This window comes from Anas acuta, chromosome 3 (assembly GCF_963932015.1).
Source record: "Anas acuta chromosome 3, bAnaAcu1.1, whole genome shotgun sequence".
NCBI lineage: Eukaryota > Metazoa > Chordata > Aves > Anseriformes > Anatidae > Anas > Anas acuta.
Window position 1 is genome coordinate 67,727,285 of NC_088981.1, and position 26,218 is coordinate 67,753,502.

Here is a 26,218-nt window from a genome sequence, read left to right on the forward strand (position 1 = left end):
TTTACTCTATAGCTAGTGGTCCTTGATGGAGATCCCCCTAAAAGCAAACCTCTTTCTGAAGACTCCAATGCAAGTGGATGTGCTCATCAAAGGAGCAAAACTGCAGCACAAGGAAAAGACAGATGTTGGGATATTCATAGCTTGTTGTTGTTCTGAGTCACTTGCTCTTAAAAACATGCCTCCCTTCAGCATCAAAGAGAAATTTCAAGTATATTAATTATAAATTTGCAAGGTTTTCACAGAGAAACAGGAGAGAAAATGCGTGAATGGGGTTGTAGAGGAAAGATTCTGCATTTTGCAAATAACAAGCTAAAGGGTGCTTGGAGCCTAGTAAACATGCATTTTAATGTGTGTATCATAAACACGAAGCAATATATTTAATAATGCTTTTCTTGTATCAGTGAGAAATACAGCTATACTGAATCCTCAAATGTATTTCTTCTTTCTACAGACTGAGGGAATTTATATGTAAATTTATACGTACATCTTGGAACTTTCATTTCTTAGCTTTTGTAGACTAACTGTAGTTAGCAGAAGTGTAAATTACAAGGAAGATATAGGTGCAGTCATCTATCATGTTATTTTTTCTAAATATAATTTGCAAATTACATACAACTAATAGCAGTCATTATCTTTTATATTGCTTATAGGATTTTTTTTTTTTAAGAAATCTATGCTTTAAATAGTTGCCTAATTATTAAAAAAAAAAAAAAAAAAAGCACAACAGGATTAATCATCAGAATAGATTGAACAAGCCAAAGAATATATTCAGAAATTTTCAGTCCTTTTGGAAATGCATGTATTCTATAAAACAACAGACAATGGAAGGAAAATATGGAAGCACACATAGGATGAGACAAAAGTGTTGCCTGTAGCAACGCATTCTGAATATCTTTGCCAAGTGAAGTTCTTGTGAGCCTAAAAACTCAGGGCTCCACATGGCCAGCACAATCTCTGCTTTTACAAAGCAAATCTAAAGATAACAGCTTATCACAAACGGCAAGCAGCTGTCTAGTCCCTTCCAAGCCCACTCATCCCCTTTCATACCAGAGAAATTCAGTGTGGAGAGTGCACCACCTCTGCCCTTTGGATGGAGTCCCTGGGCCCTCCACTACCCGGTTCCTTCTGATCTGCTCTGCCAACCAGTTCCCGCTGCCGTTGCGCATGACAAATTTGTCAAGAAACACCAGCTGGCTCTCTGGCCCATAGAACCAGTTGTAGTTGGAGTCCGCAATGGCCACAGTTCTCTGAAACCCTTGGGAAAAAATTAAAAGGAATGTGAGAAAGAATAAATGATGATGAAACCAAGCAGTAAAAACACAAACAGAAGCAGCCTTCTCATATGTTCATACACCTACTCATAAATGAGCCATAGACACGTTACACAGGAGCTGTTTCCTTCTGCTGTAGATAACTCAAATAGTTACCTTTCTTCGGCTATGAGCTACAGACAGTAAGTACTACAAAAATGTAAAGCATTTAAAATTTAAATTGCTTTTTAAAGCAACATCCCATCCACTTTTCCTCCTCATTCAAATTTTGCAAAGATAACTCTCTTTACAGTTTTTGCTTTTCCTTTGTCAATCCAAACTCTCCAAACAACAAAAGAGAGACTCCCTCAAGGAAAAACAAACAAAAACCAGTTTCACCCTGAAACAGCTAAAATGAGTTCACTTTGCTTTTTTTGGAACCTCTCCCCAGCAAATGCCTAAGGTATCGCATGGATTTAATGCAATTCCTTACACATCTGTGCTAGCATGCCAAAGCTGCACTCATCCCCTCTTACACACAAAGCTAGATCTGGGCTTTCTAATATCCTGTAAAATTATTCCACTCTTTTTTAAAAGGAGTTTGAACAATATAAGTTCCTAATGAACTCTCCTACAAAGAAGCGACACAAAACCATCACTGGAAACTTGCAAGGCTACCCAAAACTAAATCTCTTCTGAAACCTACAAGTGGTTGGCAGTGTTTATTAGGTTATAACTGTTTTCATATTTGTAGATCTCCATTTTTTAGCCACAACTAGGATTTCATACCAGAGATGCTGAAACAAACTGAAACACTGGAGAGATTCAGCATGAAAACAGAAATACTAAGAAGTCTGCAAAACAGGCCCATCAGTGATGTCTGATATTTCTCTTTAACTCACATTGACAAAAGAAAGTGATTCATGTACCCCTGATCTGTACTGAAAAACCTATTAGTTAAGTCATTTACATTTTCCATATGAAAAATATTTTGAAAAAATGGTTGTATGAATGGATTTCAGTATTTGCTGGAAAATCCAGGATCGAGTAAAACTTTCCCACACTTCCTTGATATTTTTACCCCAGCTTTATGATTTTCTACTCTTTTCACCCAATATTTTAGTGTGATCGTTTTTCTTTTTGGGAAAATAAAAAAAAAAAAAAAGTCAGTAATCTCAAAGAATGTTATTTTTCAAGTAGAAAATCCCCAAAACATCTGATCTTCAAACTCTGAAAACCAGAAATCAAATTCTGAAGTACTGTTTGTTTTTTTTTTCTCCCAAATAATGTTCCTTTCTTTTGACTGATTGAAAAAGCCAGAGTTTAATAAACAGTGTTCAATAAGCAGTGAAAAATCAGCAAAAAATGATATCAGTGTTTCCATGCATGATGAAGGTAAAATCCAGGGAAAAGGTTATTTTAAATATCCAAGTACAATGCTAATTAAAAATGCTCTAATTGATATGTGAAGTTTCTTTGAGAATTAGAAGATGCATCTTCATTGGTGCAAATGACCTACCTGGCAGGACAGTCCTGTACATAAATGCAAAGTGCTGCTTGAGCCAGGGGTGGCTGAAGTGATTGATATCAAAGTGCCTTTGGACAAGAAACATGTACTGAAACAACGATCTGGTTGTGTAGCTGCCATAAGCCACCCCTTCATAGAGGGAGCCATCTGTGACCTCCTGCAGCAGGACCACTGACTTCTCCATGATTGCCAACACTTGCTTGGTCCACAGGTAAGCTTCCTGAAGGTAGCCTGAAAGAAAAATGTTAGAAAATCTGGTTACAACACTATAGGTCATAGATGATGTCACCTGTATTCCGCAGCGGGATCCTTCACAGCAAAGAATACACAAGAAAAACTGTCAGAGCTTTAAAAGGTGACCTATTACTCCAGAACTCCTGTATTTCCAGGGTGAAAAATAAAGCACTATACTTAAACACAATAAAGTAAAGTTACAGGAGTGAAAGAAAAAAAAAAATATATATATACGTATATATGTGTATATATATATATAAACACCTTTTTGCTAATAATGTGGGATTATGCTTTCCATCTTAAAATGAAAATTTTCTTAATGCATTCAGAACATGCAAAAAGGGTAGAGTCGCATCAAGACTATGTATTTCAGTTCAAATTAAAGTGCTAGGGAAACAAATTTACAGTGCCCACTAGAGGGCTCCATAAAGTAAATATTCTGTTCAGTCATTTTTCATTGTAATTATCACCAGTGTGATAAAAAGATTCTCAGAGTTTACAAAAAAGTTGACACTTGAACTGCACTTAACTGATATTCTATTAAGACTGCTCTATTTTAAGACCTTCTGTGATTCCACTTACATTTTCAATGTGTTGCACAATCTAAAGGATTATCTAAAATAGAAGTTCTTTTGGAAAAGATTTACATGTTTAATTCCAAATGCAGATTCCTCAATTCCAGAATAAAGTTAATCGTCCAACTAAGATAAGGTCCAGCCTCCACAAATACAAGTCCTTATCAGTTATATTTCTTCTAAAGAAGAAAATTCTAGAGATATTATTTAGGTCCGCTCTATGCAAATCAAGAGCTGGAAGGAAGTTGCCCAAAGCCCTTCTCAGGACTTGTCTGCCTTCACCAAGAAGCAAGCATAGGCACAAGAGCTTCAGCTGTATCTACATATTGCAGAAGCATGTGCGTTTGGAAGGCAGCATACGGATCCCAGCAGCCAAAAGTCTCCATGCCTCGTATTACTCTTTTGGATCCACTGGCTGGAGAGGTAGGAATAAACAGAGGACAATTGCCTTGCACGTCACTTAGTGACTACACAACTCAAAGTGTCTGGACACAGATTTAACCAGACTTATTTCCACCATATAGCAGAGCTCAATTTTAGGACAGCTGGCACAAGTTATATCCCATTACTTGGTGTAGTGGTGCCTGATGAATGAAGCACACATGCCAGGCTGAGAGAGTATGAGCTACATTCAAACCCGCTACCAAGAATGTTTCATTTTATTGCCACAATTACTGTATTTATGCTCAGCAGAGTGATGAGCAACTCAGACTTCCTAGCAGTCAAGACTGCCAAATCCTGCTTAGTTAACAGAGAGGAAAAAATTGCAATGTCTAAGTTAAACAGACAACCTGATTCTAAAATGGCATTTTTATCCACTGGCTGAAAGGAGAAATACATGTATGATTGAACAGGACAGCAGGCAGCACTACATACTTCTGCCTACTTCACTCCTGTTTACTTACTTGATGCTATGACCTTATAGCTGTAGTACCTTAATGAAATAATAATACATAAGAATGAAAAATGGTAGAGACTCAACACTACGTCAGGCTACACAATAAAACATAATGAAACTCACCTATAGATAGCAACATGTATATCACATTAGGCCTTACTCAGATCTCTTTTCAGAATATGTGTGTGTTTATTTTAACTGCAAAAGCTTTAATATACGTGGGTGCCTAGAATTTATTTCAATTAGTTTCATTTTTCAGTCCTATGTCAATGTTTACATGTCTTTAAGTTGGCTATTTAGCCTCTGCCTACTTGATTAGCTGAGTACAGTACTTAAAATTATTCAAACTTTTTTGGAAAAAGGTCTACACTGGGATACACTATTTGCAATTGCTTTGAATCTGATACTGGAAAAGATTTACATGTTTCCTTCCACCATCTCCTTCCACCCCCACCCCCTTTTTTTTTTTTCCTCCTGAAGAAAGTCTTTCATCTCGGAATGAGAATTTTCAATAAAACATTTCAAAAAAATCATTCTAGACCAAAAAAGAAACTTCATTTAAGTTTTCATTTTTAAAAAATAAAGCTGCCTCATACTGAGAACAATTGATGTTTCATTTAGAAATATACAGCCTGGATGTTTTGAACTGTTGTCATTTAAAATATCTGCACTATTTCTAAATTGCTCAAGTGTTAGTGAATTTGCATTTTATTTCTTTCTTTCCAAAAATATGAAATTAGGTGAAATAAATATTACCCAACTGATGTTATCATTGTTTGGCATGAAGTATACTTCTGTCTATACTCTAATGAAAAGCAGAGTCATCTTGTAAACTGCCAGCTTTTTGCAACAACAGAGGATCAAGGAAGGATGGAATTATGAGGAATTTAGCAAAACCTACTGAATAAACATGATAATCTTATTCTTCAATTTGTGGAAAGCAATAATTTCTATGTATACCCTTCCTGCTTTTTATCATATGCACATTAGTGAGTGCATTTGTTATGATAAGCTCTTAACAAAAAGATGATCCCCCTCAAACACAGGAGGTGCCACATTTTTTTTTGAAACACATTGTTTGGGTGCCCAAAAGCCCAACAGCGTGCAGATGTGTCCTTGCTTACTTAGCAGGGCTGAACAGCTTGGCAATATCATCAGCATCCAGAAATTAGTTTTTCCTTGATTTGCATCAAGTAGTTCCATCAGGTGTCATGTCTTCAAAATACATCTAGCACATACCAAATAAAACTTGATAAAATATTGACACATTCTTATAAGCAGGAGCTGGCTCTATGATTTTCACTTCTCAGCCAAGGTACCATTGGGTTTTAAAGCCAGGATTTCTCACCAGCTCTTTCCCTCTTACTCCATGACTTGCACTAACCTTTACAGTCTGCATCACTTAAACAGGAGGAGAGGGATATTCCCCATGCAGGCAAAAGCATGGGGGCATCACATTTAAAGGGAAAAAAGGTAAAAACCCGTAACTCTCCTTAGCAAAGGATGCTGAAAAGAAAGGTCCAGAGCTGTGGTCTGTGAGTGGATAAAGGTACAGCTTTGCAACCATCTCAGGGGAGATAGGACAAAAGGCCTAATCAAAATTTCAGCTGATCGTATTGCCTGGCTCTCAGCTCAGAGCGTAGGGTGTTTCTGAGTACTGACCTTCTTGATGCATTGTGCAAGGAGACCAAGTGCATCACTCCAAGGGAGCAATGGTACACTCCCCAAAGGTGTTAGAACAAATTCTGAACTGATAATCTGCCCTGAAAAACTGGACTGGCAATCCAACACATGAGCAAAGTGTTAATTTGCACCAACAGTGAAGTAAGAAATCCAAAAACAGTTGGATAGCTACATTTATATGCACAGCTATACCTTGTACACCTGCCCACAGATTTTTGTTCTATTCAGTAAATTACATTTTTCTAAGCAGCACATGAGCAAACTCAATACAGCCGAGCTCTCAGACCACACAAGGCAGTGCACCTTCTCAGTTGGCTGCCATAGACACTTAATGCAGAAAGAGCAGAAAAAAATATGTTTATCAGTTTCTGTACATTGTTTCACAAAGGAGCGATTGAGTTGATGCACTGCAGAAAAGCATTCCTGATTTAGCACATACCTTGATTCATCAGAACCAGGCTTCCAGCCAGCAGGGCCACACAGTTGGTAGGCTGGTGGTTATGGAGGTACTGGAAACCCCATCCACGTCTGTATGATGTTTCGTACATATATCCTGAGGCATTGGCAATTACCTCAAGAAATCTCTCCTGTTGAGTCTTGCTAAGATAGCTGTACAAGAAGTCATAAGCAGTGGCAAAGCCAACTAAGGAATGAGCAAGAGGGACCTCATCCCACGGGGCATCCTTCACTAGCCTGTCAATAAAGAAAGATGCCAATTAATTAAGTTTCAACTATTTATTTTTCTACATAACCATACTGTGAGTTGTGTATGACCTAACATCTCTGAAGTTAAGCAACTCATGCTGAATTTGATACAGGAGTAAGCTACTTACCATGTCTCTGAGACTATTTTATTCTCTCCAAAGTATGGACAATACTAAGCTTCAAACCTCATTAATTATATTAGAAAAATCAAATCTTTAAATACTAAAGCAGGGCTTGCAATATTCTGGGTTTTGTTAAGAGAAATAGGTATGCAGAATATTTATTGCACTGAAACAGAATCTATTTATCTGAAAAAAGATTCACAGCATTTTTGTGAGAAAGTAATATCCCATAGTTTATACTCTTCCAGAAAACTAAAAGAATCTTATTTCTTTTCCAAAGCAGTTGAATGTTAACAAATTCCTAAATGGTGACTATGGGACTGAAGCTGTCTTTAAAGCAACAACAATACAATAACTCACAATGCTGTTTCTTAATTTCACAAACACAAGCAAGGATAGAAGTAGAGATGATGGAAATTATTTTCATGGCTACAGTTCAAATCAACATACTTCATGTCATTAAAAGAAGAACAACAATATTTAACATAAAATATGTAAAATGATGCCATAACATGTTTTCGAGGAACTACCTGCTTGTATGAAATAATTACAGTCATTTTAGCAAAACAGTAAATTTTTACCAAGAAAATTCATAACAAAGGTGGAGGCAGCACAGAACAAATATTTCTCTTAAATCAAGCATATGTTGGCTAATAAAGACTTCAGTTTTTCAGTACAAAGAGTACTTCCAGGTGATAGTCTGACAAAGAAGGAAATGTGAAGGAATGCACAGTGAAACAAACAAACGAGCAAACAAACAACCCTCCCCCCCCCCCCCCAAAAAAAAAAAAAAAAAAACACTTGATAAGCTTAATAATTATCAGTTACTTTCATGGTTGTTCTCTTCACACACTTCGCAAAACTTTTTCTACTACAGAAACTAACTTTAAATTGTTGAGATAGATAGTGTCATACAGTTACCAGTGGAAACTATGTTGTACCCCTGAGGACATGCAGCTATTCTGTGATTCTATAAATACAATTTCTTCCTGGATTTCTATAACCAGTAGTGAACAAGCAGATAATAAAAACAAGCAGATAAAAAACATCGAATTAACAAGATCTTAAACAACCCCCCAAAAACAAACAAACAAACAAACAAACAAACAACTCCTCATTCAACTGGAGTAGGTGCTCAACAGGAGCACCTACTTACATTCAAAATACATAAATGAACCAGAAAGTATAAATACCAGGCTAGGGCAGGGCAACTATGGTTAAAACACATGGTCTACAAGTGACGAAAATGACCCTTAACTTTTGTTTCAATACACCTAACTCCATTGGAAGAACTCAAATGACCTTGGCAGATTCATAACTGTATGTAAGATAAATCTCCACAGGCTTTTTGATTAGCTGAGTTTCCAACAGTTTAAGTGTTCATCTTCACAGAATCACAGAACGGTTGAGGTTGGAAGGCACCTCTCGAGATCATCTAGGCCAATTCCCCTGACAAGCAGGGTCACCTAGCGCACATTGCACAAGAAACCTCTCAGTTTCAATCTCATCTTCTGCTGGGTGAAGCTATACATTCATTTTTTCTTTTTTTAAATGAAATCATTATCTCAAGGATTTTAAATTAAATACAGGAACTTATTCAGTATTACTGAACACAGCAAAATGTGACCTCTTTTTGAACCAGGATTTTTACTAGGCTAGATGATTTTATTGTGAACCAGGTTGTGAACAATATTAAGACAGCCAAAGCTGTGGTAACATCAGCCAAAGCATTGGGAAAAAAGTTCTCAAAATTTACTTTTCATCTTCTCCATAACCACATTACATTCTTGGTGGCCGCTGTTGGGAAAATTTATCTGTCATTTTCCTTCTGGTTCAAACTCTGAACTCATCAACAAAGGCTTCCAGCCAGGTATAGTAAAATTTTTATATTTATGCTTTGGGTTAATTGTTGTGGGAAAAAATTACAGACCTGTAGGCCAAAACACTTACATGCTTTACCTAGGAATTCATTATTTCCATACTTCAAGACGGACTAGAAGAAACCATAACTGAACTGGGAAAGCAACTCTTCACTGGGTATATTTATACTGTGTCATGGAGGCACAAAAATTGAAAATCTCAGTTAACAGGTCATTTTTCAATCTCAAATGATTCTATGACTCTATGATTTCTGCTTATTCTTTGGTATCATTGGAAAAACTCTTAAAATGTAATTAGACATATATGTAAAAATGAAACTCTATTCTATGCTGGATATACATAACATCTTTATCTCTGACCAGCTATATCATGAACCCAAATTTGCAAAGTACTTTTAATTTTGCTTTTCACCAAACCTTTGCACATTCATAGATCAGAATTCAAATAGGAACAGGAAATATGACTTTAAAGACCTTAGTATAGAATAATTAGCACATGCTTGAGGCTAAGCTATATATTAATAGAAGGAAAGAATAACGAAATAATTTGACTTAAAACATTTAATTCAATTTCAGTATACTTATAACAACGTATAAACTGCTAATTAGAATGTGTTAAAATCCATTTAATGGTCTTTATCAACTTCACCTGAAACGGGATTTGACAATAGAACTGATTTATTGTGAATTTCCTTGTTAAGATATTTGGCTTGATATTTGCTAACTTCGTATTTTGTTTTGAGCACAACCCAGCATCAAATTCTATAGCATAAGATTTTACATTAATGTCTGTGGCAACATTTCTGATAAAATAGAAAATGCTCTACAAAAGAAAGGATAAGCTGATCAGTTATTACTACATTTAAGTTGACTTCTTCAGCAAAAAGAAAAATCAAATCTTTCAGTGGAAAAAACAAAAACAAAAAAACAAAACAAAACCAAAAAAACACCTTATGTTGAGCTTCCTAAGCCTAAACATTGTTATAGTGAACCCCCTCAGGTTTAGACGAAGTAATTTTGTAATTACTTCCATCAAATAGCAATTGTGTATAGTAAGTAAATAAAATTTAACAGAGGAGATATACGCAAGTAACAGGGAAAACTAAACATGATGATTTAAATACACTTATTTCTAAACATACAAAGCTTACAGCTAACATCTGTTCTTAAAATGAACTTCCCTTGTTCATTTAGCGATTTAGCTGATATAAATCTGTGTGCTTCCATTAACTTCATTTCAATGGAATCAAGCAATGTACACTAAACAATGTGTGAAATTATTCCCAAGAATGGTCAAGTAGTAAGCATTAAACACTTTTTGTATCTAAATTGTGCTCTCATATTTCAAATAGATTGCGAGTGTCAGATGTGGTAAACTGCCTGGCTGATAAGCCGTGGGAAAGCATGGTACCACAGGCCTGCAATGAGCATGGTCTGTGACAAAAGTTTTCAAGGCTATTATGAACTACTCTGTTCTGAAATATTAAAGTTGTTTGTATTAATACAAGTAAAGATGGGTGAAAACATGCTGAAAACAGCTCTTTTCTAATCTTATCTAGACTGAAAAAACATGAGCCAGTATGAACCTCAGCTTAGCAATTAACCATGTCTGAGGGCAGCAGGCAATCTTTTAGTGCTGTAGCCAGCCTCTCCTGTCTTTAAAAGGTATCAGATGTTAAAAAAATAAAAATAAAAAATCCAGGGATCCAAAGTCCAAATGTCTACAATGGATTCTTTACTGCAGAACAACTACTTAGTTGCAAACACATGCCTGGGTTGCTTTGTTCATTTCTCTTTCATAGAATCATAGAATGGCTAGGGTTGGAAGGGACCTTAAAGATCATCTAGTTCCAACCCACAACTTTGTTGTTGTTGTTGTTGTTTAAATTATTTTTATTACTTTAAACATTAACTTTGATGTAGATCCTCCACGATGAAACTTAAAAGATCACAGATAAGGTTTTATGTAAGTAATGGGGTTTTCCTACATGTTTTGAGTATTTTAGCATAGCATAAGGTGGTGTGTGTGTGTGTTAGATTTGTCACCTTCTGTAAAAAACAATGAACCTGAAGTTGATTATGGTTCAATTCTTCAGTTTTTACTGTCAGGAACCACCATGAGTTCACTGCACCGTCCAAGATTAATGGCATATATACCACCTTTTTGCATAGGAATTAAAAATCAATATCCCGTCTCCTTGAAACAAAAACAACACCAAGAAAAATCGTGGTAAAATTACCACAACCTCATCACTTCTTGACAATACCACTAAATTTGCTAATGTCTCGTCTTTCAGTAGAAATTGTTTTTTTGTATTATTCCCTCATTTCTCTCTACTAATAACTACTGCATTATCAAAAACAGGAGTATTATCATTTCTCTGAGAAATGTAAGATAAGAGGAAAAAAAATATACTGTATGTCCATTTCAAGGCAGGATTTAAGACAAGCAATTCTCCCACTTAAAGTGAGGTCCTTGATCACTGCCTATGGGATATTTAGAATCAGCCTGCCTTCACTTTGTATCCAATTCTTAAAAACAAATTGAACTAAAAAGGAAAATAACTCGCTCTAACTTGAGAAACATAATACCTATCTGGGTATTGTGTTATCTGATTTCCAGCTTCTGTATCAATAAATAACATGGTATAGCTGACTGCAAAATGAAGCACTAAGCATATCCTGACACATATATTACGCAAGTAATCCACATCCCGAAGCTTAATGCTCCAAACTTCCCCATGACAAATTACTTACTGCAGAATAACTTGGAGGTTGAGGGCAGATTAAGCTAATGATTGGAGGAAACATGGCAGAAATCACTTCACAGTACTGGAACTCTCATTTGCATTAGGTAGATGCAAAGGCAAATGAATGAGGGCTCTATTCAGGAGGATTACAGCTGAAAATTAGTCCAAGGACATCCCTTTAGTACTTTTTGATGTAATCCATCTTAGACATAGTAGCTAGGTAACAGAATGGTTGAGCTTAATGCACGCTAAATGTGAAGCATGGATGCGAATGTGGCATGTAATAGTGCCAACTGAGCTCTCAGTCCTGAGGCCAACTGTATAATCATACAGATTTGCCAATGCCAACGTCAACATCAACACCCTGGAACTCCAGATAACCTTGCTATTGTTCTGACCTACTTCTGGGAGTAGGTGATACAGCTTTAAACCTTCAATCAGGCAAAGGAAATATTCTTTCTTGAACAGAGGAAGCATACATACCAAGAGGAAGCATAACCACCAAGGGAAATGAGACCACCAGCATTTATTTTATAAACTAGACTCAATGTCCAGTATTTTTCTTAGAAAGTCTCTAAAACAAAATATTTTCTTGTGCTTAAATTGAATACTTTGTTCACTATCAGAACAATGTCTTCCTTTTTTTTTTTTTTTTTTTGAAAGAAGAAAATCCTTGAAAAAATCTCTTCCATCCAAAACAATGTCTCAGCTTTCACTGTTCCAATATTTTTCTGGTTGCCATCAGAGCAAAAGCCATATTATCTGCAAAACTCAAGTGCTCAACCATTTGCAACCATAAAAATACTAAGAACTTTTTTTTTAAAGTCCCTGAAAAACTGATGACTAATATTTCCTATGTCTAAGGTAAAACATAAGTTTGCACATATCCCTTTATCATCCGTGTTTCAACAGCAGTCACTGAGACCCACTCATGCTTATTTCATCTCAGTTCATAAGCAGACAAGTAGTTCTTAGGTATAAAAGGTTAAATTTATACCAGAAAAAAATGACAACATACAATACTTCTGAAAAATGTTGTCTGAGAGCTTATTATAAAAGTAGGGTTGTACCACTTAGGCACTGAGGAGGCAACTACAATTTTACTCCTTTAGAAACTTTCAGCTACTGTCTATCCTCTCTTTCTCCATGTTTCCCTATGGGCTTATAACCATCATTCTACTACTTCTAAAACTGCTTTCATATCATTTTCAATCAGTTTTGTCTTTGATGATAAGACAGTCCCTTTCAAACTTGGCTCTCTCTTAGCGTCAACCATGATCCTTCCACACTGACAAATTAATAAACAAGAACCAAATCTGTCTTGATAGTTCTCAGTACCACATAAAGCAAACACAGAAATTTAGTTATGTTATTATTTCTAGATTACCTCTAGCTCTCATTGTAGAGAATTTTTATATTAGGCACGTGAGCTTCCTGTAGTCACTGCAGAACTTCAGCAACAATTTATCTCCTAAAAAACCTAGCTGGAACCATACATTAAAATAGAAAATGTAGGAGAAATTCTTCAAATTTCAGCTAGCCAGACATTCACAATTCACAAGTCAATTTTACAGACACATACAATTTCTGTTTTTAAATGCTACAGGTGAAAAAGATAAAAACAACATGGAGGTTCGATATTTCACTTACTAAAATAATAAATATTCCAGATATCAGATTCATCCTCCTACCCTTCTTTTTCTTCCTCCCTGTAGGACACTATCTCAGCATCCTCCTCCAGGCTTCCTATATACTAATTTCTATTCTAGTATTATAAAACCCTTCTGAGTATTCTTTGAATGTGTCTGGTGGTTATTATTAGGACTCAAACAGATGTGCTAAATTTGTGTTGTCAGCATAGAGCCTCACTTGATTTCAACTTAGCACATGTGAATGGATTCTATTTGTACATTTATCTACACATTTAAGTATTTGTATATCTTTTACTTTACAATTCATGTTGTTCTACACTGAGCGCTATCTGGACACTATCAGCAACAGTCCTACAGCATGCTCCGATACTTTCAATAAACATGGACTAACAAAGCTACTGGATTGCTGGTTAACAAGAAATACTGGGAGGGCCAAAAATTTGTTATGACGAAGCCTCCTATTAGCTTTTACTTCCTCACTGCTATTTCCTTGGAATGTTTGCATGTGCTTGACAGCAATTATCTCCAATGTGAAACCCATGAAGTCAGGCTTGCTGTCAAATCCTACACCTTACTGTACATTGGTAACATACTTGTGTTCAAAAACTGGTGTGTGAACTATGCGCCCTCCCCCCCAAGGAAAAAAACAAAAACAAAAACAAACAAAACACAGAAATCCCTTGTCTAGCAACTCTAAAGAGGGAAATACCTGTGAACAGGGTGCAGAATTTGTGAACTTCTGAGGTATTTGTTCATACAACAGGCTTAGTAAAGAAGAAACTTTTTCACTTTGTCCAAAATACAGAGTCTGACTGGACTCTTATTTCTGCATGATGTGTGACTCTAATTACATCACTTTACTCAGTGCTGGAAGAGGCCAAGACAGCATATGGAAAAAATCACTAGTGCAGATCCCCTCTGCCAATAATGCATGTCTGGTAGGGAGTGTTCAAGAAGCAAGCTGGAGATAAAATGCCAGAAAGCTGATCTATATCCTCTGCTCTCTGTAAAATAAGATAATATGGCTTAAATAAGGACAAACTTTCCCTAAGTTTTTAGACAGCATTTAGTTATTGAATCATGAGAAGACCAAGCATGTTATTTAACACCAGGTTTTAATTTTTAACAGTAAAAATTCATCTATTTTCATTGAAACAATTATGTACTACATTTCCCTGCTCCTGCTAACCTTCAAAACATTGTCTGTTCCTGTATTATTTAGATGATTATTACAGTGAACTATTAGCCATTGACCCTTTGTTTATTTTAAAATGTAAACCTACTCCAGGATGTAGCAATTATGGATGCTCTGTTATGAGCAGCATGACTATCAACGGCGGTTGTTATGACAAACAGCTCAAGCTCTGTTAGCCTACACGGATGGGAATTCAATTAAGGGTGTCTTTTATTATGTGATATATACTGACTATCACAGTAGTTGAGAAAAGACATAAGTGCTTCATTACATGCCCGTTCAAAGCATGCATCAATTATCAGTAAACTATCTTATCTTTGTCCTGGTAATATTGAACTATATTTGGACTATAGAGGATACTCACTAACATAAAGATGAGATTTAAGAATGTCAGTCTCCTTGCTCTCTTGACATTCTTGGACAAATAACCAGCGATCTGTCCAACTAGTGCACACACTACCAAAACATACTTTTTTTTCCTAACAAGGTTTAAATTTTATTTATGATTGTTATGAAAATTAGAGGAAACCACTTAACTTTTTTTTTTTAAATTCTAGAGTTACTTTAAAAGTCAATGCCATTTCAGCAAAAGTCAAAAATAAATACAGATTATATTCTTGAAAGGATTAAGCTGCCAAAAAGTAACATATATGACAGCCAGATCTAACTTGCTAACACATGTTGATTATTCCTCGGAGATAAAAAGTAGTTTTTAGGGCAATTTACATGGCAGTCTAGACACCTACATTATAGAAGTATCTGAAGAAAAATGTTTATCCAGACTTACTTTTATTTTACTGATACATTTCCGGACAAACCCTCATTACTGCTGGCATAAGCAGTTTTGGCAGATGAGCCTCACAACATTCAAGGCTCTAAACTTGAGCATCATGAAAACAAGTCCTTCTTTCCACCCTCCTGTTAAGAACTAAGCATGATTAAATAGACTGAACAAAAATTTTATGATAGTTCCATTTCTGCAACATTGCAAGAAATGTTCACATCCAGCCTTATTCAGGACTTAAGTCCAGAACTTCTAATTGCCTACTAGTAGTGATCAGGCAAGAACTCTCATATGTGCAGTGTTTGTTTTTCCTAGTTTTATCCTAAGTGGAGAAGTGTGTGTAGTAAAATGTTTCTCTGGTACTTTTTAAACTGCATTGCTTGGGAAGAACAGATTTATGAAATCTGTCTGTCCACTCCTTCAGCTTCTGAACCTGTAGACCTATTTGAACAAAGCCAGCCATAACAATAATACCTCAGTGATGCTACAATCCTACAAAATCTCCATTGGACAAGGGACAGGAATCTACAGTTTTGGGCTCCCCACTACAAGAGGGGCATAGAATTACTGGAGGAGGGCTATGAAGATGAGAGGACTGAAGTACCTGTTGTATGAGGCCAGGCTGGGAGAACTGGGCCTGTTTAGCCTGGAAAAGAGAAGACTGAGGGGAAACCTCATCAATGTATATAAATATCTGAGGGGAGGATGTCGAGACAATGGAGCCGGTCTCTTTTCAGTTGTGCCCATTGACAGGAAGAGAGGCAGTGGACACAAACTGAAGCACAGGAAGTTCTGGCTGAATATGAGGGAGCACTTTACTGTGAGGGTGAGAGCCCTGGCACAGATTGCCCAGAGAGGCTGTGGAGTCTCCTTCTCTGGAGACATTCAAAACCTGCCTGGGCGTGATCCTGTACAGCATGCTGTAGGTGGCCCTGCTTGGCAGGGGAGTTGGACTAGGTGGTCTTCAGAGGTCTCTTCCAACCTCAGCCATTCTGTGATATGACTACCATCAATGATGGAGACAGTGTGAACTCCATGCTGACAGCATTTTCAGCCATAAGTTCTACAGGGAGAAACAAAATTGAAAAACAGGTCCCTGTTCCTGTTACAACATTTGAAAAGCTGACTGCTAGACATGCTTGGAGGTTATATGGGTTAGTGATATGGTTTAGTGGTGGACTTGTTAGTGTTAGGCCAGAGGTTGTACTAGGTGATCTTGGAGGTCTCTTCCAACCTAGATGATTCTGTGATTCTGTTATACAAAGAGCAGCTCACCCCAACCCTATTGCCTACACACAGAACATTGATTAGGCTTTGACTGCTTGCTTAACAGTGTGTCTGCATCTTATTCAACTAAAACAGTGACAGATGGCCATATAGCTACATATTTCCACTACCCAAAGTGAGTGTGAGCAATGAAACTAGGGAGGAAGGTGATGAGTTTGGAGCTGTCTGTAGGTCGTGCTAGAGATGGTCACACATTCTGGGATTCACCTAGAATATACAGCTGTCAGTCTACCAGGGGAAAGGCAGTTCTACAGGCTGCCTCCCAGGCTATGTGGTGAAATGAAGGTAAGACTGAGAGTTTGTATTGCTATACATTTATTTTGGATGGCAATTTCCTATTTTTGAAAAAAACGTGGAACCAAACACCATCTTTTTGTGCCACTACTTTTCTTCCTAACTCTCACGTGTCCTCTCTTCCTTAACATACAATCAGTTTAAACCCACTGCAACTCTTCCTCCCACCACTTTTGTTCTTCTCTATGTATTTCTGTAGCATTCAACAGCTTAATACATGGTATAGGGGAACCAGAACAATGTGATAGCTTTTAAATCACGCCCATCAGGATGATACAGATCCCAAGTTATGTAATCTCCATCTAGCATATTTCTCATGAAGGTCCAGAGCTGGAAGTCATTTATAGGACATTACTAGTTGATCTTTCCCCAGAGAGGGTAGGGAGTAGTGGTCTGAGCAACAAATACTGCTTGAACAGCTAATGCTTCCTCCTATGCTGACTTGAAATCTGACTTGGACTTCTGGTGAGCTGCTTCCACCACAGAGCTGTTGGACAGCAGCTGCCACTGTTGGAGGGATATGGTGTCCCTTTCTAGCTACAGCTAACTGTCATGGGCAGAAGCCCTTGTTCCGGCAAAACCCCTATTTCTATCCTCTGACCTCCTCAAAGTGACAGCAAACCTGGGGCATAGTCAGGAAGGTGCACGAAGTAGCAACTGCTGCTAGTGGATAGGAGAAATACAGCTGCCTGAGAAGAGGAGGAAAGAAGATAAATTGCTGGTAGGTACGAAAAAGGAAGGTGAGGAGGAGAGAAACTTTGCATTTCAATTGCTAGACCTACTTATACAGAGAGAACATTAACTTCTGCTGTAGAGAGAGTATGGGCAAGGACAGAGTAACTCATGTATAACAACTCATATCCAGGTGAAGTTAATCCTGGCCATAAAAATGCCAGATGTTCAAACAGTTGTAGTAAAGTATTTACAGGGACAACTATTTTTATCATGTCCTAGTAAGTCTTAAGGAGAATAATTGTGTGGCAAAGTGGAGCTGTAAGCCTGAACTGAAGCTCAGACAGATGTTGGAGCATTCATAAAACACCTGACTGAGGAAACTCAGAGAGTCACTTGTACCTACACTTAATGATACCTTTATCACAGGTTCCCCTTTCCTGAATTCTTCCTAGGGAAACATTACCCAAAGAAAATGTACAAGTCTGTTAAAAAAAAAAAAAAGGAAGAAAAACACTTTCAGCACTTCTCACTACAAATCAGATGTGAAACCCTGGCTTCTGATCTGTGGTGGTTTGTGACTGTTTTTTATATTTAATGCAGTTGGGATGGTATACAAAGACCCTTCTTTCAGCATCAGTTTACAACAGGGCAGTTACAGTGAGGGTCAAAAGCTGTGTGGCACCACTGGTCCAGATAGGGGTAAATGCATTCAACAAGTTAGTTACTGTCAAAGAGAATGTCAACTTAAATAATTCAAGTAATTCACCTATCCAACTCACTCTTCCAGCTGCAAGCATAATATACATTAAGAACAGCAACTTAAAAAAAAAAAAGACAAAAATCTACCAACTAGGCTGAGCTGCCATCCTCTCCATGTAATCCTTGGCCATGCCGATGGCCTCAATGTTGTCTGGGTAGAGCACGCAGAACATTGCCAGGGCCCCAAGATTGTTGCCGTAAATTTCATTCCACCGAGCGCTGAACTCCTTCGGGTCCCAGGGAGGCAGGTACTCCAGGGGATTGGAGAGCATCGTTTGCACTGCCTCGATCAGCCGAGCTGCAATGTGCCGGTGCGTGGTGGCTGCCTGGAGACGCAGACCCTCCACATCCCCCTTGGAAAAGTAGAGCATGGGATAGCTGTCATAGTTGGCGTTGACAAAAGGAACCATTGCATCCGGGTTCTCCCTGGCTCCGAAGGCAAAGGCAAAGCAAATTGTGTGTATGAAAAACACACTTGGGGCTCCCCGTGTGTGAGTCCTCATTGTGGCATCAGATCTCCAAGCCCCAGTGGGAGCCAAACCATCTTTGAAATATCCTACGGAAGACAGATGAGAAGGAGTTAGAAAAATAGTCTGTGAGGCAATATAATTAAGGATGCTTTCTAGGAAATATGATTCCATCTAGACTTAAAAAATAATAATAATGGATTGTCCAACTGGCTTTCAAATCATTTCTATATGAATCGTTCAGACAAAACACCTACTGAGCAATTTATCCTAAAGGAAAGCCTGTATGCTTTGCAGAAAGCCTCTCCCTCCCACGTCTTTCCCTCCAGTAGCTGATACAAGGCAAATGAACACACTGACATCTCTTGGTGCTCTGAACTCACCAAGATTTCAAGTAATTGCAGCAATGCCTAATTCAAAGCACTGCTGACTGTACTGGCAAGCAGAGACAGCACAGAGGGAAGGAAGGAGGCGTGGAGACAGCCACTGAGATGGTGCTAGCAGCAGCCAAGCCTGCGTGCTGCATTGGCTGATGTTAACAGCTGGAGAATGAAGGATGTGGAATGCTGGAGTTTGCGCAGGGGTCATTTTATACTGTGCTCAGGGCCTCCAGTTCTGACACGTCCTCACTTAAAAAAAAAAAAAAAGAAAAAGAAAAAACAAAAACACCCGCACATCTAAAAAAAAAACAACAAACATACACTACCACCTAAGTATTATTATTATTATTAATAATAATAATATCCGACATGACAAAAAGAAAAGAGAAAAAGAAACAGGCTGAACCTTAGAAAAACAGCTGAAATACCTAGTCTCTAGGGCATTTAGGTATTTTGTATTATTTTTTTTTTTTCCTAAGGGGCTCACCATTTTGCATTTGGAGATTTACTGCCAGCTACCAAGAAGGCTGAAGGTTAAAGTACATTTTTTTCTACATACACAGCTTCTCAAAATGTGCTCAAATGACAAATCTATACTGAGGTTAAATGCAACTATTTAAATATAGTAAGCTACTTCGAAAGAAATACCAACTATCTAGCCTGAAGTCTCAGATAAAACATGGCCAGGATCCCCCTGAGGAAAGCCAGCAAATTCCTCAAATTCTTCACAGGGGAAAGGTTACAGAAAGCAGACCCAAGAGAGACAGTTTTATGTAAATAATGAACAGTAGTTTTCAATTATTAAAAAGAGAAATAGACAGAAAGAAAGAAAACCTAAGAACAATAACAATCTTTTTCCATGGAAAACTTGTTTCATAGGATTCAGTAATAAAACTCTCAAGAAGCTGAAGTACAAAGCAACCTTTTATTTCTCCCCACAGCTCTGAACATATAGATGCCAAAATTTCCTAACAGAAACTTAGGCTGCCGAAACCTTATTTAGAGACCCACATCCTGATTCTACAATGTCATTAATACACACAGAAACAACAAGATAACCTTGTTGGACTGTGTCCCTCAACAACCACTAGGTACACAGAACCTCTAGTCGTTCATGTTCAGCTCCCAAAATTAATTTGGGAGAAAGTAATTTTAGCCAAGAAGTACATCTTTTCTTGTGCATTCCTTCTTAGGGTAAAAATAATATTGTACTCTATAACTGCCTACTTTTTTGCATTACAGTGCATAGCATAATTGCTTTAACAGAGAGTAATGGAAGATGACATTTTCACAGTATGCTAATGCATTTTGCAGGTAAGTTCTGCCCTTTTTTGGATGTAAACCAACCATTACAGGACACATTACACAGATCAAAGAGTGGTTTAGTTGGTAATACTTTTACTATGTCTACATAGCCTCTCACCACATATGCACACACAAAGAAACATGCACGGTAGTTTATCCAAACAGACTCTAGCCCCTTGGTATCCTCATCTGTAAATAATGGAATCATACAAAAGTATATTTTGAAATGAAGGAGCTAAGAAGCTGCCAGACCAGCACATCATGTTTAAAACACAATACATTATTATTATTTTTTACCTTGTATATTAGAGGCAACCACCAAACCACAGTGTTTGGCCTAAAAATAGGATAACTAGAAAATGGGTATATCATATACTCATAACTAGCATACACAGAATGAGGGTATGGAAAAGTCAATAGACAGTGACAAAAGCAAGACTACTAAGTCATTGTTACTTATTCATGGTCAAATCATACTAACGTCCCTTCTATGATATAAAGACAACAGCCCATGGTGGCAGCAATTTAGCAAGGCCTGTGAGCCCTGCTCCTCAACTTCGCAGGGCTCAGCACCATGAGACTAGTGGCTGGAGGAAGCAGCTAATAAGGAGCCCACCTTCCTTCCCATGCAAACCTCTGTGGAGGCACCAGCTACAACCACATGGTTGATATCACTGAGGTGAGGACCCAAAATGGCATGAGTATGGCCCCAAAGATTCTACAGAGGATGAGAAGATTTAACACAGAAGATTTCTGTGTTTTCTCAGCTGTGATGCCCTTAAGAGCAGGACCAGGAAAATTAATAATAAGAATCACAAAGCTCCAAATATAATAGAAGTGTGGATGTCCACTATCACCCAGATAGCAAGGAAATACAGACTATGTGCTTACAGACAGCCCAGACTAACCAGTCCCAAAGGGATTACAAGAAACTAAACTGCCTTGAACTACACACTCAACTGAGGACTTCCCTGACTAGAACCAGACCTGAGCATGCACTGCACTGATTTACTGACTTGTTCCAGTAACTCCACAGGGCTAAGGGGTATGTTTGATCATTCTCACTTCTATAATTGTTTAGAAGCTAAATTGGTTTATAAGACATCTCCAAAAACATTTCAAAAATTATCAGGTGAGAGAGGCTCCAGACTGCAAAAGAACCAAAGCACCTCCAATAGGAGAACCCGACAAAAGCCAGTAACATTTAGGGACTATCTAAATTTCTTTACAACGGTATGTGTACCATTAGGTGGAATAACACCAAACCACCAAAGCATAATGCAGATTGTGTGTGTTGAACTCCATATTTTGATGTTCCCTCAATTAACTTACTTGCATATTAAAACCTGAAGAAAAATACACCATTATTTGGAAATGTACATATAAAACCCGATTATCTCCATAGCTTAGGTGAACCCAAACATGGATAGATAACTGGCCACATAAATTCCAGCTTACCAGTTGTGAGTGAAACTGCAACAAATTTGTTCAATACACAGGGCACAAACGTAAGGGAGCTTGGGCTTTCTGATCACTTAAATCTCACTCACAATAATATTTTTTTTTTCATTAAAAGAATTTCTTGTTCTCATATTACACTACTTCATTACCAACTGAATTTTCCAAGAAAAACTTTACCAAGCAACTCAACCTTCTCTGAAACTTTTTTTTTTTATGTATTATTATTATTCAGTTTGGAAACCTCAACCTGATAAAATATTAAAAATAAGGAGAGTGAAGGATGTTTGCCTGCAGAAGAAAATGTTAATATACCATGTGCTTTGAAAGGTTGTCACTCAGTCCTAGACTGAAAGAGCATTTGGCATGATTTCCACTCCATTGCCAGCAGAAACAAACAGTAAAGAACATCATTTATTCTAGAAGAAAACAGACTAAATCTTAACTATTTCAATTCTCCCCATTGCATCAAAGAGTGGATGTTCAACTGGAGAAAAAAAACAGGAATTGTTAAACTAATGCTACTAATTGAACTGGACATTGGTATATACACAGTAGGTTCACCAAATAAACACTGTTTAAAGGAAAACCTAGGCCCTGTTTACTCCAGCTACTTATACAATGAAAGACAGCACCAGCAGCGAGAAGGTTGGAGCAGGAGAAGGGGGAGCGGAGAAAGAACAGTGTGGTTGGGACCACCAGCCAGCACAGCCATCCTCAAAGCAATTTGATCTTCTTGTGGAACACTAAAAAAAAAAAAAAAAAAGCCATTTGGAGAACCGTGGTTTTCTGCGGTATCAGTTCTGAAGAGCACTATACTTTGTGCATGATTTTTGCTGGGGCAACACTTTTATCACTTCCTAGAAGAAAGAAGTCACAGGTGTCTCTGGTAGCATTTCTGAGACCAGCCCATGCGTCACCTCTCAAATGGTGCTCTCATCAACTTGTATATCCAACATCAGAAAAGGTAGTATTTTAGTATTTGGGATTGCTGGTGATTAAAATTTCCATGAACAGAAGGCATCACAACACCATGGATTATTCAGGTTTCTGTATGAGAGCACTTCCCCAGAGCCAGGTCTGGGACACGTACAAACCACACCTGCCCACTCAGTCCCACTGGGTATGACTGTCACAGCACAGAGCTCTTGCCTCACCTACGCCCACAGAGGCCATGGGCCCTCCTCCACCTCATGGTGGAGGACCAGCATATATAAAATTGAGTTTATCAGCTGGAAGTAGTGATGTTTTAAAACCACAGTGCTTATAGCAATTGAGGATTTATTTTGTCAGTTTTATCACTGATCAGAATATTTTGCAATTGTATTTAAAAACAAGAGAGCAACCAAGTCACCTACTGAATCCAATGACATTTAAGGACAAAACAATGCAGACTAACCCCATGAAAACAGAGTGAAAGGGTCAAGAGACCAATTCCTGTATGTTGCCATTCAGTTCCTACTGACTCATAGAAAAATCTGAGCGCAAAATTAGGCAGCACAGCAGGACCAAGAAAAGTATAAACGTTGTGCTGCAGCAATCACAACAAATCTAGTGTCCAAACTCCCAAGCTATACAGTTCCCACATCAGCAAGTACTCCAAGTCCCTTTCAAAGCAGCTGGGCTGGACACCAGTGCAGGAGAACCTCACATTCCAGAACAAGAGCAGTTGGGAATCCTCCTTCCAGTCTCCTTCTGAGCAGCCGGATAAAACCAGTTTCTATCTGTCTCTGCAGTGAAAATGCCGGGAAGGTGTAGAATCACTGCTTACAACTTGAAAATACCTATTATGACCTTAACCACCAGGGGACATTACTTCACTTCTTCCTCTGATTTTTTCCACTATGAGAAATATGCTACATTGCAATTACATAATGTCAAAAGTATTTAAAAGCTTATATACTGAAGTCTTAAATATGATTCTGAATCAGATCTACAATAAAGAATATATAGCTCAGGTACCCATGCATTTGTTCTAAAATGATCTGAAATAACTTAAAATAAGCTTCACATCAGCTCATGTCTGTATAACAATTGTACTGTGAAAATCATAAAGACAACCAAAAAGAACCAGTTCCTAAACTAATTATCAATATATGACATCATGTCAGCTGTCAAGATTTAAACTTGTGCCTGTCCTTTGATCTAAGTGCAAAATTCAATGGATCTATTTAGCACAGTAAAGAGCTGTGTGAGTATCATTCTTTGACAACGATGGCTTACACTCATTCTACACTGTGCTACAGACAGAACAGTAACTACAAAATATTTTTATAAGTTTACAGTAGGATGTGTAAGTTATCTGCTGTGGAAACTTCATCTGCTTATTCCTTTCATTTAAAATCTTGTTTGTCTATTTTACTACCACATATATAAATTAACATACACACTGAATGCATAACCTTTTCTCTGCCTCAAGTGAAAACAAGATTTAAATTGTCTGCATGCCCAAACCATAGCCTGAGAATTTGGAATTTTCTGCTATTTTATAATTTATTCCACCACACAAATGCTTTCTCAATAATGTTTTGGTTGTACTAATATTACTATTCTTAACTCTTACTGGGATCTTTTATTCCATACACTTCACTATGTAGAACGAATAAGAAAGTTATTTTGATATACAGAACCATAAAGGCACTCATTCCCAACCAGTACAGACATGCCTGTTAAGGCATCCACAGTCAGTGGATGAAATGAAAGCTCAGTCACTTTTACCATCAAAGACAAAACTTTGAATTACCATTGAAACATCTCCTTTAGAGCAGCAGCACTTATTTTTAATATATCCTGAGATGAAATAATTTGTAAAAGGCCATTTAGATAATAAAAAATAGCTTTCACAGAAGCTACCACTAAAGAAAGTTTGAGAATCTTCCTACAGGCCAAAATAAAATATTGACTCCACTATCCCACTGATGTCCCAGAGGTCAATCTGCAAACCACTCGTTCCTCTGCTAAACTGTTATGGAGTGCAGGACGCTGTTAGGGACTAGGACTATTGTTGTAATAGACAGTGCAGAAAAACAGAAAAGTTCCTGTAACAATTTGGGTGGTGAAAGACAATTAATCTGGCAGCTGCTAAAAAATACAGCTATTTCTGGCCCATGTAAGCCGACCCATTCAGCTATCTGGAAGAGTGTGAACGCTTGGGCTCAGGGTATCAGAAACCATGCAGAAGGATTCCTGTGAAGGAAGCCCACCAGCTAACAGCAAAACAGTGTCTCACAACAGGAAGTAGGCAAAGGAAGAGATTATTTGAGGTTACTGTGATCTATGCATGGATCATGCAGAACTACAGCACACAGGAAAAGCTGCAAAACATTCAGAGCATGACTGCCAATAGGCAGGAGGTGCAAATAAAGGACAAAAAATTAATCATACATGTAAAAGGGGAGAGGCAACTTTACTGCTGTCAAAATGAAGTTCATCTTTGTGATTAATACAGCCTACTCGAACTGTTGCATGCCATGGAGCTTCCCTCACATTTAAGGTGACTGATTACAGCACCAGAGACTTCTGATACTGACACTGGTGTTTTCATCTCTGACCTTAGTTTCTATCTTCTTTTCCAACTAATACTTCTTTATTAACCTCAGTCTTTACTCCTCTAAATATCTGTAAAAGTTTTAAGTCCCCTGGCTTGTTGTTCATCTCCACTGTGTATAATGAAGTTTTAAACTTTCATGCTTATTGTGATCATGGACCTTCAATCAATGAATCATGAATCCAAGATGCTGGACATGAATGTCACAGATGCAGTTTTATAAAACCAGTTCTTTCCCTTTCTTCCTATCTACACACTTCAGCAGTTGAAGATATCAAGTATTTATATCTGTAAAGTACTTCTGCAGGATGTCATACCAACAATGGAAATGCATCAGGCAGTACATCCTTCACTTGCTATGGAAGCAAAGCACATTTTAACTGTTTCCATACCCTGTTAATGACTCAGTCTAGCATACAAAACTATAATAATTTTTACTTTTCATTTCTGTTAATGTATACTAACAGCACATAGGAGCACCATCAAAGACCAAAGACATTTATGCTAGTCAGCTCAAGAACACAGAATTGCAAAATGAATGCCTGTGTTTGTGGACCTAAGCTGCACCACCCTACCTGATAGCCACATCTCACACAGATCAATATGCTGTTCTTTATCATCAGATGCATCTGACTTTTTCCAAGGTACAAACTCAAGAGTGACCATCAAGATGCATCTGACTTTTTCCAAGGTACAAACTCAAGAGTACCATGTGGCTCCTTCAGGGTGATTACAATATTACTGTTGCTCAAAACAGTCCTGATATGAAGTACCAAGTACATTTTCCTGG

At 37.7% G+C, this 26,218-nt stretch overlaps 1 protein-coding gene across 3 annotated transcripts in view; it reads right to left on the reverse strand.

The window, feature by feature from the left end:
- Positions 1 to 26,218, reverse strand: part of DSE (dermatan sulfate epimerase) — a 34,588-nt gene that overhangs the window by 4,085 nt on the left and 4,285 nt on the right. For 2 of the 3 annotated variants that reach the window (XM_068677649.1, XM_068677650.1), the window contains exons 2-5: positions 18,359 to 18,827; positions 6,608 to 6,861; positions 2,770 to 3,009; positions 1,048 to 1,255 (exon numbers count right to left, since the gene is read on the reverse strand). In XM_068677649.1, coding sequence (XP_068533750.1) covers positions 1,048 to 1,255; positions 2,770 to 3,009; positions 6,608 to 6,861; positions 18,359 to 18,827 — 1,171 coding nt within the window. Of the gene's footprint in view, positions 1 to 1,047; positions 1,256 to 2,769; positions 3,010 to 6,607; positions 6,862 to 18,358; positions 18,828 to 26,218 lie in introns of those variants that run through there. The other variant, XM_068677651.1, reaches the window with a different exon arrangement.